Source organism: Neltuma alba, unplaced genomic scaffold, assembly GCF_004799145.2.
Source record: "Neltuma alba isolate B1F8T4 unplaced genomic scaffold, ASM479914v2 tig00005401_pilon, whole genome shotgun sequence".
In the NCBI taxonomy this organism is placed as follows: domain Eukaryota; kingdom Viridiplantae; phylum Streptophyta; class Magnoliopsida; order Fabales; family Fabaceae; genus Neltuma; species Neltuma alba.
The window spans coordinates 71,499-91,180 of NW_021634096.1; the positions used below are offsets into that span (position 1 = coordinate 71,499).

Genomic DNA, 19,682 nt, shown 5'->3' on the forward strand with positions numbered 1-19,682 from the left:
AATCGGTGATTTGACTTTTGGACTCAATCTTCAGCGTTGTATTTTATCCGCTCACCAGAACACCAATCAGAAAACTTCTATTTTTCGTTGTTTTTGCTTACACGGCTTGATTTGTGACCTATAGAGATGACAGCTGCTCTGAAGTATGAAATTATAAGATTTCGAAATTGTATTTATCCGCAGCTTTTCTTTACACTTAACGTCAGAAATGAAAGCTGCCTTCAATATTTTATATTACAGGGGATCTGCAGCGCCGTGATTTTGCACTTTCTGGCTGATTTAAGATGAAGTGAGGATTTATTCTATTCTATTCTATCGTGATCGCTGACTGTGCTCTTGTCTGATCTTGATTCATAGAAAAAGAGTGAGGCGAATAATTCCCTTTTTAGCGGTGCTCCATGGATGATACATCATCAAGTTGTCCTCCTGTCCTCTCACTCTTCCGGCTCCGGTTCAGATCGCATCATAAATTTTTGGCACTTATAATGATGAAGTTACAAAATTGACAAAAAAATAAAGGCCGGATTAAAATCGAGGGCGAAAACTATAATTTTGCTGAAGTCACATGATTACTAGTCAATGCCTCGTGCAACTCTGAATTCTAAAATTTAGGAGATGCTCCCTTCCAATCCCCTGCCTCTGAAAAAGTGAAGAGATCCGCAATAGTCGCCCATGTTGGTTTATTGACATGTTAGGGAGTTATGAATGGGATGACCCGAAGGAAGATGTTAGGGTTTTGAAACAGAAGATGTCAAGCACGTCATACCTCGAGATCCCATCAGGGCGCCCTTTACGTCATTGCTCTGAAGAGGAATCAAAATGAGCTCATCTGGATACGGAACGATCTCAGAAGAGGAGCCGGAAGAAGCGTCGTCGTCAAACAAAGAGTTCCTGCAGCGGGCAAAAGAGCAGCTCCAAACAATTGTGGGCACAGCAAAACCATGGAAGGACATGATGCATCCTTCTCGCCTCGCACGGCCATTCTCCTTCTTCAACTCCGTCCAGAGAATGAAGAGGAATGCGCGTGTTTTCCGCACGAACTACGTGGTGGTGATATTGTTCATGGTGTTGCTCACTTTGCTGTGGCACCCCCTCTGCGTCATCATATACTGCGCATTGATGGCGGCATGGATGGTGCTGTATTTGGTGCGAGATAACCCCCCGAGGGCTTGTGGGTATGAGATTGACGAGAGATTGGTGGCGGTGTTGCTGCTAATTGTGACAGTGGGATTGGTATGTCTGAGCAACGTGACAGATAACATATTAGTGGGAGTGGGCGTCGGGGTGTTGATTGTGTTAGTTCATGCTGTTCTGAGAGAGACAGAGGAGGATGAAGAAGATGAAGCAGGCATTCGTCTGAGACACGCTGCTTCCTCTTCTTTCACTACCTAATTGAACTCTATTTCCCTCCTCCTTCATACTAAGAGCGTGTTTGGATAGAAGCTAAACTATGGTTTCAGAAGTGCTTTTACGGATTACGAAGTAAATATGTGGAGGAGGTTACCTCGTTTTGCGGAAAAGTGATTTTGAAACTGTGGTTTTGGTTTTACCAAACACCCTCTAATTCTCATAACTAGCTAATCATTAATCCCAACCGTCTCAATTTTATATCTTCTTCCACTTCCCCATCATTCATGAAATAATCCTCCGTTACATGACATAATATCCAAATATTCAAATTGTTTTAGCCCTTTTTTAGTGATATCTGAATATTAAATGTTTTTTTATCAATTTTGTCCTAATTAATTTTATATTCTCTTTTCTCATTCTTTCTCATATTATATTCTCTTTTATATTTTTATCTTATTACTAATATTTTTCTATTTGTTTCCTCCTTATTAAATAAGGAATACTATAGAAAAATTCAATTTTTAAATATTTATTATTTTCTTAAATCACTTAATTCGGTTAAAAAAAACTTATAAACTGCACAAGAGCGGAGGGGCCCCGGCCAGGTCCTCATTCTGTTCTACTTCCAATCAAGCCACTATTTTGTTTTATTTTGCCTCGTCATGCATTAAACTATGCATATAATCCGAGTATTGTTTTTGTTTCAAAATTATACGCTAATTATAAGTTAATTCTTTTGACATCTAAAACTACCATTTTGGCCAACTTCTTATTCATTTCATGTGCCAGTACAATTAAATTTTTAGGTATAATATTGGATTTGTATTATAAACATAATAACTACTGAAATAGTGCAATGATTTTTTTTTTTTAATTAAGGGTGGATAAATAGTACAATAAAATCAGGTTGGGGTGTTGCTGCAAAGCAGCACCTTGAACTGGCACTTTGGCGCGATGGACTGAATCAGCAGCCTCCCTGTTCCCTCCTGCTTCACCGTCGCTCCCACCTTCTCCACCAACACCGCCGCCACGATTTCCTCGTATTTCCCTCCTCCACCTGCCACGAACGCCACCAACGCCGCCTGCACCGGCCCCATGCTCGGGTTAAAAGCCGCCGACTCCATGTATGACCCTTTGTATATCTTGCCGCCGCCGTCCATCAGAGCCGCCCCCGAGGGACACCCACTGTACGGTGCGTGAGACTTGTTAGCAGCTTCTAAAGCCGCTATCTTCAGTTCCTCATTCACTATGTACCCATTCGCTAAGTCATGGCTTTCCTCCGAGATGGAGAGCCCGTTGTGGCGCGGTTCTAAAAGCAGAGGAGCGTCCTCGGGGAGAAGGTCGTGGGGTCCAAATCTGTGGGATAGGAATTTCGACAAAGGGGTAAAATCTCGGGTTTCATCGGAGGCGATGAGGAGCTTGATGTTCGGGGCATCGCGAATTTCTTGGAGGAATTGGCGGCAATGGCCGCACGGGGCTGCGGAAACGACGAAGCAGTCGAGACGGGGCTCCGCATTGAGGGAGAGGTTCGTGAGGAGGAATTGCTCGGCGTGAACGGTCTGGTGGAGGGGGAGACCGGGGAACTCGAGGTTGACGCCGATGAATATGCGGCCGGAAGGGCCGAGACCGACGGCGGCGACGGGGAAGTTGGAAATGGGGTGGCGAGCGAGGGACTGAGCGGAGGAGACGAGGGAGAGGAGGAAGTGGGGGAGAGGGAGGGCGGAGGATTCCGCCAAGGATCTGGCTTCCGGTGCTTGGATGAGGAATCTGGGCGGATCCATTGGCGGATGACTTTGACCGGACGTGGCAGATGTGGCAGTCGTGAATATGGACGGGTCGTCAACAGAGAGAGCAGAAATGAATCGAGGAGGAAGCGGAAGGAAATTGAATTGATTTAAATACGCTCGCTGACCCCCTCTCGTTTCAATCTGCAGACGAAAGATCTTATTGATTAATCAATAATTAATTTGGAGATAAAACGAACCCTAAACCATATATTTAGAATTAGCTGCATGATGATTAACGTGCGTTATTAATGATACAGTGGTGTTAACGTCTTGAGGCATATAGAAGAGGACAAGGCTTGGGTGGGATGGGAACAGTGAAAGACGGACACATACTTGGGAGCCCCAGTATAACATACGTATCCGATAATGGATTGGTAAGCTCGCAAGGGTCACTTTCTGCATTACTTGCGTCTCAGCGGCACCAGACAAAAAAGATATGTGGGTGTGGGGCACAGAGAGAGAGATATATATAAACTCATCATATCACAACAAAGAGTACTATACGTGATATTATCGAAAAGACTAATTAACTAAACATGTTCAGTCACCATGCAATAATGTACATATATCATATTGTCATAGGAGGGAAGTGGTATTAAACAAAACAATTAAATGATATCGTTGGCCAAAAAAAAAAAATGATATCACATGGTTGCTGGAAATACAAAGGCGTGTGACAATTATATGTGACGGTATCATATACATACATGCGTCTGGTTGAATCCATGTGTGTGTTGGGTTCAAAATCTTAGAAGAGTTATTTGCGTTTTCAATAAGAGAAGGCTGATCTATTTGTTACCAATAATTGAGATGACGTGGCGGGGTGCTTTCCATTTCCACGGGACACATAAAAATGGATTGTAGTTGATACGAGTAGTATCCAACTTTTAATAGTGACCTCAAGCTTGCACGCACATGCATTCATTCTAATCTATGACATCAACATATATATTGTCAGTTTTCTCCGTATTTTGTCATCTAAATTGAAAATTCAAACTTCCTCGTCCACTCATCTCCATCTCATTCAGAGTAGGCCCCTCCTTACCTAATCAATCGAAATTACTCCATATTTGGTCCCACAACCTCATTTACAACTCCTTCCTCTAAAACCAAGGGCATCTGTTTATATTCATATAATAATAGTGGACCAGTACTATATTAGTTCATATTCATTTAACGGCTTTCCATACGTTATACTCCACAGCATGTTTATATATGATTTAATTATTGAGTTGATTTTGATTCTAAATATAAGATTTATTCTTTATATTTATTAATTTTTTTTTAAATTATTCTTATTGATACTCTCCTAACCATTATCAAGTAAGAGAATGGATATTGAGGAATATGATTATGGTGTTTTAGAAAAAAGCATGTTCTATTTTTTATAACTAACTAACTTATTTAACTTTTTTAATTTAATCAAATTAGTTGAATAGATTTTATATTAAGGACCATAGGAGTATTTTTAGAAAGCTCATCATCATATAGTAGTGTCGTTTGGCATAAATATCTCAGACATGGATACCTGAAAAGAAAATAATCGTAATGGAGAAAAGAGAAGATGAACATGTGCATTGCGGAATTGAAGGGAAATAAATGAAAGTTGTGTTTGGCAGAGAGAGTAGTGTTGAATTGATCATAGAGCTTTTGATTTTATGAGCTGAAGTCAAGAGCATGAGTGGCTACATATTTTTTTGGGGGTATAATTTAGGACATTCTAAAGTTATTCTAAACTTGAGAATAATTCTGATCGGATCATGAGTGTTTAAGATTAAAACTCTCTCAGTAAATATATTTTTCAGAATTTGAATTTATATTCTCTTCCTTAATCACTTATTACCTCAGCTAACAGCTAACCATTTGTGGGTGTATAAGTGGGTATTTGGTGGTGTATAATATCGGGGTGTGCAGACAAAGCTGGAACCGGAGCGGGATGGGTTCGTAAGATGGGCGGGGTCCCAGCAAGGAATGGAAAGGTCACTTCACAAACAAAAGGCGAAGAGCTGGCATTACACACGCTGACAGCGGCCTTCAGATATGGCCAACTCCCCAAAATCCGAATGGTTGTGGTTTTAGGGTTTAGTAAGGCGGCGCCATTCCAATCGGGGGCGCCGTCCCACTCAAGCGAAGTGATCAGCTGGGCCCGGGAATTACATGGCCCAGCGTTGTTAGTTTGGTGTTGGGCTTGAGGCCTGTAGGAGTAAATCCATTAAGCAGGGAAATGGCTCCATTCAAGTTGATGCTTGAGATTCTGAGTCCAAAGCCGCCACCTATTTTATTTTTATCCTTCTCCCACACATTCCCACGCGTCTCCATTCTCCCAACATCATAACACTGCTTAACATGAGTCCATACCATCCATTTGGAATACAGATAATTGATAATTAAAAATTTGAATTTTACAGCGTTCAAGCGAGAACTCATCGTCTTTGGTTCACAGTAACATGTGATGATGCAAATCAAGCGAGTGGGAAGTGCCATTAGACATGGATCAGCGCAAGCAATCCCCTCACACGAGGCTAATGCAAGTGATGGGACGTTGAAGAGTTGTACTGGATAAGATGTGAGGGAGGCACAAACATCAAATAAAAGGCATAGCTTCAATCTGATAGGGGTCGGTGCTCAGTTGCTCCCCCACCTGCCTCCCCTTCCATGTGCCCCTCCCTCCATTAATTACTTGATCATCTCCTCCTTTGTCTCCATCCCACTATTTTCCATACCTCCCTCTCTTACTGTTCATTACATACATGTCTTTCTTTCTTTCATTCATTCATTTTGTTTAGCTGATGTAATTCCTGGCCATAAGCGAGCTCGTGTGCATTAAAAATCAATAATCAATAAATGGTACAATATTTGTGAGCCGGGAATCGACAGAGTACACCTTGGTAGTAAAGTGGGAAACTTAACTACAGCAAGTGTTATTGGGAACACATTGACATGCGGATGGAAAAGAAAACATGTGAGGATGTACATGAGGGGGTGTTTGGGACAGTTAAACCCAACCCCGCTTGTAGCGGTCGAAGAGCTCCTCCGTTTGGGCGTTCTTGAAGGCGCTGCAGGCTATCACGTACACAAATATGAGCACCACCACCGCCACTATCAGTATCACGTTCGCCTTCCTCCACTCTTTCCGGAGGTTGCCCAGCAGCCCTGCCTTGCACGCGTTGCAGTTGTAACACAGCTGGTTCTGATCGTTGCTCCACATGTAGCAGTCCGGGTCCGCCGTGGGATTCGCCGGGTTCACCCACATTATGGGGCTCACGTAGCTGTACCCACATACCGATGGAGGCTTGCAACACCCTGACTGCATTATCACCAACCAACCAAGCACTCTTTAATTAGCTGGCACTAACAATTGGCCGGCTTTCTTTTATCATTTGCAATAATAACGACAAAAATATTCACTTTAACCTATTGTCAGCTAGCGTGTCTATTTTAAATCTGCATGATTTCTTTTCTGGCTAGAATCCTGTTCCGAGGAAGGGATGTCCCTAATTAATGTCGTCTTCCCATGATTCCCATTTGAGCCATCATAATCTTTTGAAAATTATCTTCTTCTGCTAGTGGAAGGTCACATTATAGCGTGTCCCGCGTCCTAAGCTCTCCATTTAACGCTAATAATAATTAAGCCCACTCTAGTTCTGGGTGTGTGGTGTGGATTGAGTTAAGACAGAAAACTAGGCCCCACTGAAACCCATCACGGGCACTAACTCAAGTGACACTCACTCACTGGGCTCTGTTGTTACGGATCAACATCCTTCCCTGCCTTTACCAAAAAAACAAAAACATCCTTGCCTGCCAATTCCATTATACTGCTTAATGTTCTTTGTCTGAGCCATATGCCAGATTCAAAATACATCACATAAATCCCAGTAAATAATATTGCAGTGCAAAAGATCGGGCTCATGTCGGCCATGATTAAGGTAGAGCCCTGTTTTAAAATTCTTCATGCTACCAAACAGATCCTGACAGGATGCAGTGTTCAGAAAAGTCAACGAAGAAACTCCTAGGCATCACCGTTTCAAAAAAAAAAAAAAGCAGAGAGAGAGAGAGAGAGAGAGAGAGAGCAAAGGACATCACTAATTCTCCTTTTCGTCAAGCCAAGCACAGAGATTCAGAGAAGAAAACAGAGTAGAAGAGAACAAGAGACGAGTGTTAATTGTGATGCGTACGGACCTGTAAAGGAGAGAGATGAGAATTGAAGAACTGGTCGGCAGTGATATATTCCTGGGCGAGCTTAATGCATGTATCCGAATCAGCCAAACAAGATCTGATCTTGGCCCAACTCCCAGAACTGGTGATATGGTCCCTCAGCCAGGCGGAGAAGCCGTCGAGCCTGGATTCTTCGTAGGCTCTGCCGGGAACGTGGTAGGTGCCGTCGGGTCGAGTGACGACGAAGGCGAAAATGAGGAGGATGAGGAGGATGACGATGAGGAGGGCCATGGAGAATAGGTATAGAGCGAGGAGGCCCTGCTTGTTCCAGTAGGCACCGACGAAGCCGGCGAGGGAAACGAGGAGGACGAGGATGCCGAGGATGACGAGGGGCCAACGGAAGTTACGGATGCACTCGTTGTCGGGGTTCTGGGCGAGCCAAATGCCGGCGGCGATGATGGGGATGGAGGCGAGGAAGGCGATGAAGTTGAGGACGGCGGTGATGTTGTTGCTCACTCCCATTTTACTTGTTTTGGAGTTTGGAGGCGGCGAATTGAGTTGGATTTGGAGCCCTTTGGGTGATATGCAGATGCAGTGGGGATGAGCGTTTCACTCCGTGTGGTTCTGTGGATGAAATAGATAGAGAGATGTGAACGGAATCTTGACTCGCTGGATGACACTGTTATTGTGTATTATTACTCGTATTTACGGGCTCCTCCCTTTCCCGTCCAGGATCTGTTTCATTATTCATTAAATGTACTTAACGCCTATCTCTTCTGATGTTCTCTTTATCATGACCATTTTGATTTTTTGGACCCACTTTTAATATCCTAGTTGAATAGCTTGAAATTCAAAGAAATTTTCCCTCATTTATTTTTACCCATTTGTACGTACAGTAGTATCATAAAGGCCAATCAAATATTTCCTTGCTGCAACTTATGGAACAAAAATACATATAATCTACGCACTTCACGATTTACTGAACTTCTTCAAGCGGCTAAATTCGTTTGATGCCCTTCGTCAAACTAATATAACTGTCTCCTCCCGGAACAGTGATATTATACTCCCTGATTTTTAATATAAAAACTAATTGACTAATTTGAGTAGATTAAAAAAGATTGTTGAGTTAGTCATTTGTAATAATTAGGTGTTGTATTCTCTAATATATCCTTATTAATCATGTATTAGTTAAAACTATCATTTGATTGAACTTTTAATATATGCAACTACTACAAGGACTATTTTGAAAAAAGTGAATAAATATGAGAAACAAAATAAATTGTTGTTAAAGGTAAAAATAGGCCAAGGCAGGCCTTACTCTTAACAGGCCAGGCCTATTTTGTAGTATATCAGCCTGAGCCTGACCTGTGGCCTGTTACAGGCTTATTCTTTAGACTGAACCTGACTTATATAAAGGCTTGGCCTAAAACCTGTTAAAAAACTTGTCTTTTGAAAAAAAAAATTCAAATTACATGGTGATACAAAAGAAGCCTACATAATACTTATATTTTTAGTCCTGCCTTTTATTTAATTATTAGTGTCACATTTTAAATCTTAATTACAATTAACAAGGATATTATTGAAAGCTAGTTGCAATTGTCTATTAAAATTGGGACAAGATTGTGTTTAAATACAAAATTAAAATTAAAATCAAGACAAATAAATAGGAAGAAAAAATGATTAATTTTACAATGAATAAAGAGGGTATCATAATTTGATTACCATAATATATATCTGTTAATTAATTTATCACTCTTGGAATAAAAATTTTCTTTCCTATTTTATCTATATTATGAAAATTTAAAGATCACATTATTTATTGATATTATTATTTTAAATTATATCGTTATTTTCACTTGTCAATTAAACTTCAAAACCCAAAAAAATATTAAGTCATTAACTATGTATTAAAATTAAAAAATAAATTAAAAGAGCATATTAACAATAATAGCATTAATTAAGTTTTTCATATATTATAATTGTAAATTGGGCCTAATAGGCTTTTCAGAGAGCCTAAACCTAATCTATTAAGCTAAAAGGGCTTTCAAAAAGGGCTAGGCCTGTTTTTTTTTAGAAACAGATTAGGCCAGGTCAAATGCAGGTCAAGCCATAGGCTTCTAACAGGCCGCTGGTCTGTTTCCACCCCTAATTGTGGTATTACATTTGGTCATAAATATAAGAGTTTGTTGACTAATTTGAATAAATTAAAGAAGTAAGCTAAATTAGTTATTTGTAATAAATAGGTGTTATCTTTTCTAAAATATCCTTGCCAATCAAGTATATTAGATAGAACTACTATTATTAGAAGGACTGCCTTAGGAAAAAATGGATAAATATGAAAGACAAAGAAGATGAAGGTCTTATATTTAGGACCAAAATAAAAGTTAAATGAGCTCTTATATTAAAAACCAGAGGTAGTATTATATTTAAGACTAAATTAAAAATCAAACTAATTCTTATATTAAAAACTAGAAGTAGTAACATCTTATCAACTTGATAACTTCGTATAGGATGATGCTACACGCAACAGTGCCATTTTGCCAAATGGACATTCTACTCTTACATATCCACAAATTATGAATTTATGAGACACAATACTATTCATGACCTGTTGTTCATCAATCATGGAGTTTGCTTGTTGAATAATTGCAGTGTAGAACTTGCTCAATCAAACCTTGTGAAACAGAGACACGAAATTCGGTACATCCTAATCCATGCCAAATGAATGGGTCATGTCACTTGTTTCATACGCGGAACGGAGAAGGATCCAGAAGATAGTAGAATGAAAAGGTGACTTTTACATGAAAATAAATTGACCTATACACGCCTAAATACAAAATAATTAAAAAAACATTCGCGTTTAGAAAATTTGGTAAAAAATTTCAGTTTGAAAATTTAATTCGCTAAAAAAATCTAAATTTAAACGATTACAATTATGATATATAAATATAACATATCTTTTGTTATGTACAACATATCATCAATTATGTGTGACAATCATTAATACGGAAGTCATTTACATACAGCGGAAGATATATTACGTACAGCGGAAGATATGCTGCACTTATATTAAACTTTTAAATAGGGATTTTTTAAAACCAATTTTCCCTTCATTCTCACATTGCTGAATAATGAACAGAGACAAAATAAATATGGTATGTCTGGTCCTTTGTGCAATAAATTTTTTTTCTCATTTTTTCCACCACCTTGCCGAACTGAACGGGGCTCAAATAAAAGTTGAACAAGAACACTGAATACAATGTAGATATACCTTCCAAGAATACAGAAGAAATTACAATTAAGCTGGAACCCGAATTGCTAATATCAGTGATGATAATTTTCATAGCAAGATGAGTAGAAATGACACCAGTAAAATAACGAAACAGAGTCTTTGGATGGATGGTGCAGAGGGATGGAATGTTGAAATGGAAGGATGATGATTGATGAGGATGGAAGATTGAAGAAGACCTGATGTGAGAAGGCGTAATATCTTTTGTTTTTCCAGATTTTCCCAATCTCAATTCTCTATCAATGATGCTCCCTTTGAGCCACAGTCATATTGGAATGCTTCTTTCGTCCTTCTCCATCTGAACGCGAAAGCATACAATCAGACATCAGTACGGTCTGCAGCAAAACACGTAGCCCATCACTCATAAACTGAAACATAGACCATATTTTGTTTATCCTGAATGTTGTTACTCCAAAAACCATTTTTTCCCCAAAAAAAAAAGTCACTCAAAATACACTTGCGTGGAAGGCACAGAAAGGAAAAGATGTAACAATAGGATAGGATATTAAGCATAGAGCAAGGATATAGACGACGATAGGATAGAATCTTCAGTAACTCATCCTGTTTCTATTTCAATACCCAGTTTTTACTCCAATTGAGTTTGCGAAAAAGAAATTTAATCCCTCCACCTGAAATCTGTGAGGAAGAAGAAAGATATTACCAAATTTGTCATGGATAATAGGAGGCGTTGAGTTGTGTGTGTGTGACCGTCAGTTCCCAACTGATGACATGGCAGGATGTTGTACGGAATTGCTGACGTGTCTAACCTGACCCTTGAGAGTGAAGTTGGAGACTTTGCGTGATTTGAATGGGTGGAGATGACAGAGTCCTATTTATCCGTGATTCCCAATACGAAGAAGGCCAAGTCGGTTAAGAAGGCGGAGGCAGCTTTGATGGGAGTCGAAGTAAAGAGTGTTTCGGGAGCAAGTTACGGCGATGGGCAAGGCTAAGAGAATGTTTGGATAAACTTATTTTATCTCGGGAAGCACAAAGGAGGTTCTTTTCAGGAGGAATTACAATCAAGTCTATAAAAAAGAAATAATTATAAAAATCTAAATACCAATCTCAACAGCTTATAATGACAAGTCTTATAGTGAGAATGACAACCTCCTAAAACTTGTGTTTTAATTATCTTCTTTATTTGGGAACTCATTGTAATTCTTTCTTCTTTTTAAATGATTATGGGCTTGACAAACAAGAATATGGTTACTTTTTTTTCCCACTCTGTCACATGGTTGGGAATATGTTGTTCACTTTTTCACCGGTCTATATTCTGAACATTGACGTGAAACACACCAGTCTCATTTTCTCATGAGATGGGAAAGTCGGGCACACAAAATGTAAAATTGGTAAGCAAGAGGAAAGCAGGAAGAGGGAGGGAGAGATGTACAACTCTCTAACGCCATGAAACTGGCAAAATTGCACCTTTTAATTTCAAGTGGCACTTCAGGTTTAGTTGCAAGTGATAAGGCAGCACATTTGGACAAAAAAGAGTTGAATCTATTGTGAGCTTTAGTTTTCTTCATTATTTACTACAACAACTTGTTATATACACGCAATTTTAAAGGTAATTTTGGCGTCAATAACTCAACTTATCACACGAGGGGAAGATAAAAGTTGAAGCTAGCGAGTTTTGAATAACTGGAATACCACTAAATTAAGCAACTTGTACCCATTCATCCAACGCGTGTAATTGTTGTGCTTCAAGAAAATCTTTGGCGAAACTGTAATTCTTGTTGAGCAAACCATTGACATAATCCTCAAACTCGCTCATTTGTTTGCTACAACTGATATTATTATATCCAACTTCTTGATGTTATAGCTTAAGACACTACCGACCCGCTTTTCCTCTGTTTTTCTTCTACAAACCATAGTGAATTACCTCTAGTCACAAGGGGAGAGCAAACGAAAGGGAACATGAAGATTTGTATGGAAAGAAAAGAAAAACAAAAACAAATTAATGTAGGCCCTTGCTTAAAAGAAGAAAGACGCTTGTGAAAAGTATTAAGATTTCCAACTATCAATCACAATTATGAACATATCTCGGAAAAGTTACATGGCTTTTCCCCCTTATTATAACGCCATTAAACTCAGCTCTTTCAAAATGTGTTGTGCCCACCATCTCGTTTCACTGAGGGCTTAGGGGACCCAGAAATTACTACATGCTTTTCTGGGGCCAAATCATTTGTAGTCCCCATATAATATGGAGAGAAAATGCAAAAGAAAAAAAACACATGCGAAGAGAATATAAGCACGTAGGTAGAAACAGTTATTATATTGTAATTAATTAGAGTATAAATGACATGATAAACTATGAGCACTTCATGATTAATTTTTCTTTTTTTTAGTCTCATATATTTTATATTGATCAAGCCACCACTATTCCTAATTGTCTTGCTGCGCGGGTGTGCTAATTGGCTTGCAAAATAGCTGGTCAAAAAAAAAAAAAGGCTTTCAAAATGAACTATATATCGATCTTTGGTTGAATGATTTATATTTGATGATTGGTTCATGAGTTCGCTAGAGGCGTCCCGCGCAAGTCTTGTGCGGATAAAGTCATAAACCTAAAAATATTCTAAAGAAGCACAAATTTTTAAAAAAATACTTCTTCCGATCTTTAATATAAAAACTAATTTAATTTTTAATTTGATTCTAAATATAATACCATAATTTACTTTATTTTTCAGATTTGTCTATTTTTTAAAATAATTCTTATAGTAATTGCACATATTAAATGTTTCATCAAATAATATTTGATTAGTTAGGGTATTTTTAAAAAAATATCTGTTTATTACAAATAACTAATTTAACTAATTATTTTAATTTATTTAAATTAATTAATTAGCTTTATATTAAGTATCGGAGCTAGAATAGATATACCCATATATAGTGTAGAAGAGCGGAGGCTTTAGCGTATATGCAGAAAGAGAGAGAGTAGAGAGAGATTTCTCATGGACAGATTATTTGCGTCAAAGTAAGGATTGACCTTTTTATTAGCTGTCTAATATCAATAGGTTATAATTTTTTTGGAAAAAACAAAGAGTAGGGATTTTAAGAAGGCTGACCGAGTGTGTGGACTGAATAAGATGAGATCATTGGGTTTATATGAGTTGGTGAGAATTACAAATATAATAAAAGCGGGGTTGGCTTGACCAGGCAGGCGAAATGGTGCAATTTGGCCTTCACCTACCAAGGAGCTCAACATTGGACTACTCCACCAGCCTTTACTCTAACCAATCCCCCTTGCCATCTCTCCTACCTTGATTTCGAATTAGAGCCCTGGATTCCTCTCAAACCATGGGCCTCCAAACCCCCCTTCCCCTCCTCATATATAACCAGTTACTCAGCGCCATCTCTCTTCATCTCCTTCCTAGTTTCCCTCCCTCCCTCCAAAAACATGGGTCATCTTCTCATCAACAAGTCATTCTCTTTCACTCTCATCACGCTGGCTCTCATCGCCATCCTCATTAAGTTCTCTCCATCTTTCCTCTCTCTCGCTGCTTTCATCTTTCCTCTCGTCCTGTTCCTCAGGCAGTCCAAAAGGCAGCCCTCCAATGTCCCTCCGGGCCCTCTCTCTGTCCCCGTCTTTGGCAATTGGCTTCAAGTTGGCAATGACCTCAACCACCGTCTTCTGGCTTCCATGTCCCAGACCTATGGCTCCGTATTCCTTCTCAAACTTGGTTCCAAGAACCTCGTGGTGGTCTCTGATCCTGAGCTGGCCACCCACGTCCTTCACTCCCAAGGTGTTGAGTTTGGTTCTCGCCCTCGAAACGTCGTGTTCGATATCTTCACGGGGAATGGCCAAGACATGGTCTTCACCGTGTATGGCGATCACTGGCGCAAAATGCGTAGGGTCATGACAGTCCCATTTTTCACCAACAAGGTTGTCCACCAATACAGTGACATGTGGGAACAAGAGATGGACTTGGTTGTGAGGGACCTCAAAACGAACGAGGCCGTGAGAAGCCGAGGGATAGTGATCAGAAAGCGTCTGCAATTGATGCTGTATAATATCATGTACAGGATGATGTTTGACGCCAAGTTTGAGTCTCAAGAGGACCCCTTGTTCATTGAGGCCACCAGATTCAACTCTGAAAGAAGCCGTTTGGCCCAGAGTTTTGAGTATAATTATGGAGACTTCATCCCTCTGCTCAGACCTTTCTTGAAGGGCTACCTCAATAAGTGCAGGGACTTGCAGACCAGGAGGCTCGCATTTTTCAACAATCACTATGTTCAGCAAAGAAGGTAACTCGCATGGAATTTACTATGTTACATATGAAATATAACATTTTTCATTATCATATACGTCTATGGAGTACAGACGCTCGACAAAATAGTCATGTCAAACAGGTCTAATAATATTCATACGTGACCAATGGAATTATTTATCCTTGTCATTTCTTATTATATGCAATGCATCTGTTGTATCCACTTTGACAGAAAAATAATGGCTGCCAATGGGGCAAAGCACAAGATAAGCTGCGCAATAGACCACATCATAGATGCACAGATGAAGGGAGAGATTAGTGAAGAAAATGTGCTATACATTGTGGAGAACATCAACGTTGCAGCAATAGAGACGACCTTATGGTCCATGGAGTGGGCAATTGCAGAGCTGGTGAACCATCCAAGGGTTCAAAGCAAGATACGTGAAGAGATCTCAAGAGTTCTTAAAGGAGAGCCAGTGACAGAGTCAAACCTGCAATTACTACCATATTTACAAGCAGTGGTGAAAGAGACACTAAGGCTGCACACCCCAATTCCTCTGTTGGTGCCACACATGAACCTCGAAGAAGCAAACTAGGAGGGTATAACATACCAAAAGAGTCGAAGTGGTGGTGAATGCTTGGTGGCTGGCAAACAACCCAGCATGGTGGGACAAGCCAGAGGAGTTCAGGCCAGAGAGGTTCATGGAAGAGGAAAGTGGGACTGATGCAGTGGCTGCAGGGAAGGTTGATTTCAGGTACTTACCATTTGGGGTGGGAAGGAGGAGTTGTCCTGGCATCATACTGGCATTGCCAATACTGGGCCTAGTAGTTGCAAAATTGGTGTCCAATTTTGAGATGGAATCTCCGCAAGGGACAAAGATAGATGTCTCTGAAAAAGGAGGACAGTTCAGTTTGCACATTGCCAACCACTCAACTGTCGTCTTCCATCCAATGAAGGCCTGATGATCATTTGCTTCAAGTTAGCCAGTGTAAACTTCAGACTCTCCCGTCCAACAGCTTTAGTCTCCTAGATGGGGTCTTTGAATCCTTCTTGTGTGCACTTCACTGTTTTGTTAATTTTTACTATTCTTGTTTTCCTTATATCTTTGTAAGAAGTTAATCACACGGCCTGCATACACAACACGCTTTAGGCACACCGTCGAACTTGAATGTGTGCCTTGTATTGAGCTAATAATCATTTGATGGAATATGGACCCTTCAAATAAATAAAGGGAACCTCACTTTTGGATTTTTTTTTTTTACAAGTATGGGCTGTTCCATTTGTTGTGGAGGTTCAATTAGTTAGAATTGGGCTCAATAGTGGCAGCCTAGCAGGCAGAGTTCTATGCCAAAACTCTTTTCCTCACCCCAAAAGGAAAAAGGTCGATGCCAAATAAGCAACACTCCTTAACAAAAATGGCTTTTAAATTACACTACCTTTGATTTTTAATATAAAATTTAGTTAACTAATTTAAAAAGATTAAAAAAATTAAGTAGTTATTTGTAATAAATAAGTTGTTTTTCTTAATTACTAATTATGTATATTAGCTAGAACTATCATTTGATGGAATCTTTAACATGTGTATTACTACAAAGGCTACTTTGTAAAAAATGGATAATATGAAAGAAAAAGTTGATTAGGGTCTTATACTTAGAATCAAATTGAAAGTAAAAAAAACTCTTATATTAAGGATGGAAAGTAGTATTATTCATAAAGGCCTGCGTTGTCCCCCCCCCCCCCCATGATTATTGTTTGACAGGAACTGACTGTAATTTGAAAAAGCTAAGGAAAGAGAAGACCAAAGAATGTTTTGGGTATCCCTATGTTTAGTTTCTTCCTCACAGGCTGCCGAAAGAGAACCCAAAAAACCTTAACATGCAAGATTGAGAGGTCAGAAGTGTTGAAACGGAGGGGAGGTGGAAGAAGGGTGGAAGATGGAGATGATGAAGCGTTGAAAGGTGGGTCAAATGTGAAAATTGGAAAATAATGAAAGTAATTAAAAGAAGAGATCACAGATAAGCAACTGAAATCTGAAAAAGATTCAGACGTAGGGAAAGGGAATGACGCGTAATTTCGGTTCGTTAGTTGAGCACATAAACATCTGTTTTTCGTTTCTAATGATCTAATCACCGCATGAGCCCTCAATAGTAATAATGAATGGGGAATATTCTCAGAGAATGGGGAATATTCTAAGCAAATAAGGATATGAGACTATTGATTAAGGAAAGCATTTGCAGCAATAATTCTTTGGACGCATTGCAGGGGTCTGGATGGTAACTCATACGCCACCTTTCAAATAGAGGATGTCGTTGGATCAAACATACTCTCCTATGGAAAAGTGTTAGGATTGGATTGACAAAAAAAAAAAAACAAAAACACAAAACAGAGGTTAGATTTAGACGGGAATTAAATAATATATAAGAAAAAAATTTCAATAATAATATACTAATCAATAATATTTATTATATTCAAGTTTGTTTTTATTCTAGAAGAATATACAAAATATTCCAATAAATTGAAAGATGAAATAGAAATATATTAAATATACTATTAAAATCAGAATATACTAATATTTATAATTTTTACATCATAATATTCAAAAGATTTTACAATATTTTATTTTTCTTTCTTTTTTTATAAATATTTTCTTTTACTTTTTTGTAGCCACTAGTGAGAATTTAGTTAGCTGCTTCGAGTTGCTTAACATAGATGATCGGGAGACGGCCGGTAAGGATTACTGGATTAGGTCAAATAAAATTAAGAGCATGCAAAAAGTGACTTATATTGATTCTTTTTTTTTTTTTTCAAGTTGTATAATTTAAAGATGTTCAGTCCCAAAATTTTTTTTTAAAGATGGTAAAGTTTAGGACAACTGATATGTGAAATAGACAAAAGTAGTTGGCTGGCGACGCTATTGATGAGAATGATGGTATATTTTTCATTCAAAAGACCAAAGTTCAGTGCGTGGATATTTTTATTCGTAGCTTATTCAGCGCTGCACGTAAATATGAAGTGTCGTCTTTACTGATTAGATTATTAGTTCTGGAAACTTTTAGAATTGTTTGTTGCCGCAAGTCTCGAAATCTTCCCTTTTGTGATTGATGACATCATTCGAGTAGGCAGTTCAAGAAATTGACTTCTTATCCCTCCATATTACTGGTATCTTACTAGCACCACGCATTCAATCAAACAACGAAGAAAGATTTTTTTTTTTGGGGGGGGGGTGTGTGGGGATATATATGTATGTGTAACAGTACATAAAATTTCTCGTTATTCATGCCAAAACGAAAGAAACAGAAAAGAAAGAAAACATGTCCTGATCCTGCAAGACATTTTTCCTTTTTCTGTTTTTTGTGGCAATATGAAACATATGATTAGTGAAACTGAATTGACAGATATAATATGATAGTATAATACTGCTTTTCTGAGGCCAGAAGGTCTTAGTGGCCGTTGGGTGTATTCTTCATGGATTCGAACCTGGGAGCCTTCTCACCAAACTTGGTGCTTCCATAGAGCTTGAGATAGTCTCCGAAAGTGTAGCCACTTGGATATAGCAGCTTGGGAGCAGGAGATATAATGGCCTCCCCAGCAGGGTTATAGAAGGTGGCAATCGACAGTCTGCTTCCATTCTTCTCGGCCATGACTCTGTGCAGCACACTCTTGTAAATCCCATTGCTCAAAACTTCCACCTGGTCTCCAATGTTCACAAATATGGCATTGTTCTTGGACGGAGGAATCTCCACCCATTTCCCATCTCTGAAGAACTCAAGACCCGGCACCTGATCATCCTGCAGCAGCAGGATTATCCCTCCTGCATCTGTGTGCTCTCTCAGTCCTCTCACTGCTTCTGGTTTTGGACATTGCGGGTACATTGCCACCTTTGTCCCCACTACGGCACCTTTACTACTTCCCGAGAATGCCTTCTTTATGTGATCCTTCTCCAGTCCCAGATTCTCGCTCATCAGTTCAGATAATGCCTCCGCCACCTTAATTAGCTGCGCTATGTACTCATCCACTGCTTTGCTGCACAATTCCATCGCATTTACATCTGATCAGCTTGTGTTTGAGTGTGAGACATGTGTATACCATATATGCAAGTGATGAACGTTGACCAGACTTACCAGAGCTCCTCAGAGACGTTCGGGATTCCTTGATGTTGGAGGTTGGACGATGCCAGATGAAGAAGGTGGTTTCCCAATCTGTATCAGGGAGAGAGACTGACTTGTCCAAGCTCTTGGCCAGCTCAGACTGGTAGAAGCTTTCTTTCAGGTACTCATCGTAGTATGTATTCACCAGCTGCTTCACCTTCTCCATCAACTCGGCGTCAATGCCATGGTTCTCAATCTGCATAGATATACGAGCAATGTTTTGAGGCTACATGTATATGTTGACAAAGAAGATGCAAAACAGGAGATCTTTCATAGAGTTGTTGTAAACTTTACCACAAAGAAGCCTCGTTTCTCACAAGCTTCGTGCAACAAAGCCATGGCTTCGCCGCGCTGCTCACCACAGAACTTACTGAAATCTATCACAGGGACTTCCATGATCTCTCCTATATTTCTCAAGAGAACAAATGATATTTGGTTGTAGCGGATATGTGGCAGGATCCGGGGTATATATAGGGGAAGGCAGGGGTCGTCAGTTTAATTAATTTTAAAAATATGAATGGAGAGAGAGAGGAAGAGAAGTGGTGGAGATTGACATTGCTTGTGGTGTTGTGCTGGGGGCGCGGAGCCAAAAGGTCTAAGTTCAATTCACTGTTGAGCATGTGGTTAGTTGCAATTTTTATTTGACGCATGGAAAAGGGTCAAAGAGATTTTTCCCTTGGAAAGCAAGTATGGGTGATTCCAATGGTCAAGTGAAAACTTAAACTCCACCCCACGTAAACTAAA

At 39.4% G+C, this 19,682-nt stretch overlaps 4 protein-coding genes and 1 pseudogene across 4 annotated transcripts; 2 read left to right on the top strand and 3 right to left on the bottom strand.

Moving 5' to 3' along the window:
* The first annotated feature begins 608 nt into the window (after nucleotides 1-608).
* LOC114747668 (PRA1 family protein F2-like) lies at nucleotides 609-1,402 on the top strand. Its single transcript, XM_028936018.1, has one exon. The coding sequence runs from the start codon at nucleotides 820-822 to the stop codon at nucleotides 1,390-1,392; it is 573 nt and encodes a 190-aa protein (XP_028791851.1). The 5' UTR covers nucleotides 609-819; the 3' UTR covers nucleotides 1,393-1,402.
* A 731-nt stretch (nucleotides 1,403-2,133) lies between these two features.
* Nucleotides 2,134-7,194, bottom strand: LOC114747682 (cytidine deaminase 1). Its single transcript, XM_028936029.1, has 2 exons — nucleotides 7,178-7,194; nucleotides 2,134-3,190 (listed from the first exon to the last, which is right to left on the bottom strand). Exon 2 carries the CDS (start codon nucleotides 3,129-3,131, stop codon nucleotides 2,253-2,255), a length of 879 nt encoding a protein of 292 aa, XP_028791862.1. The 5' UTR covers nucleotides 3,132-3,190; nucleotides 7,178-7,194; the 3' UTR covers nucleotides 2,134-2,252.
* Nucleotides 5,937-8,104, bottom strand: LOC114747680 (tetraspanin-2-like). The gene is made up of 2 exons (XM_028936028.1): nucleotides 7,317-8,104; nucleotides 5,937-6,444 (listed from the first exon to the last, which is right to left on the bottom strand). The coding sequence occupies exons 1-2, from the start codon at nucleotides 7,812-7,814 to the stop codon at nucleotides 6,133-6,135; spliced, it is 810 nt and encodes a 269-aa protein (XP_028791861.1). The 5' UTR covers nucleotides 7,815-8,104; the 3' UTR covers nucleotides 5,937-6,132.
* A 5,845-nt stretch (nucleotides 8,105-13,949) lies between these two features.
* LOC114747669 (cytochrome P450 CYP73A100-like) lies at nucleotides 13,950-15,977 on the top strand. Its single transcript, XM_028936019.1, is given in 4 exon segments — nucleotides 13,950-14,826; nucleotides 15,022-15,374; nucleotides 15,377-15,412; nucleotides 15,415-15,977. Coding segments are annotated over 4 exon segments (1,575 nt in total). The 5' UTR covers nucleotides 13,950-13,978; the 3' UTR covers nucleotides 15,753-15,977.
* Nucleotides 15,978-17,913: 1,936 nt separating this feature from the next.
* On the bottom strand, nucleotides 17,914-19,375 carry LOC114747679 (1-aminocyclopropane-1-carboxylate oxidase 1-like; annotated as a pseudogene).
* Between the last annotated feature and the right edge of the window lie 307 nt (nucleotides 19,376-19,682).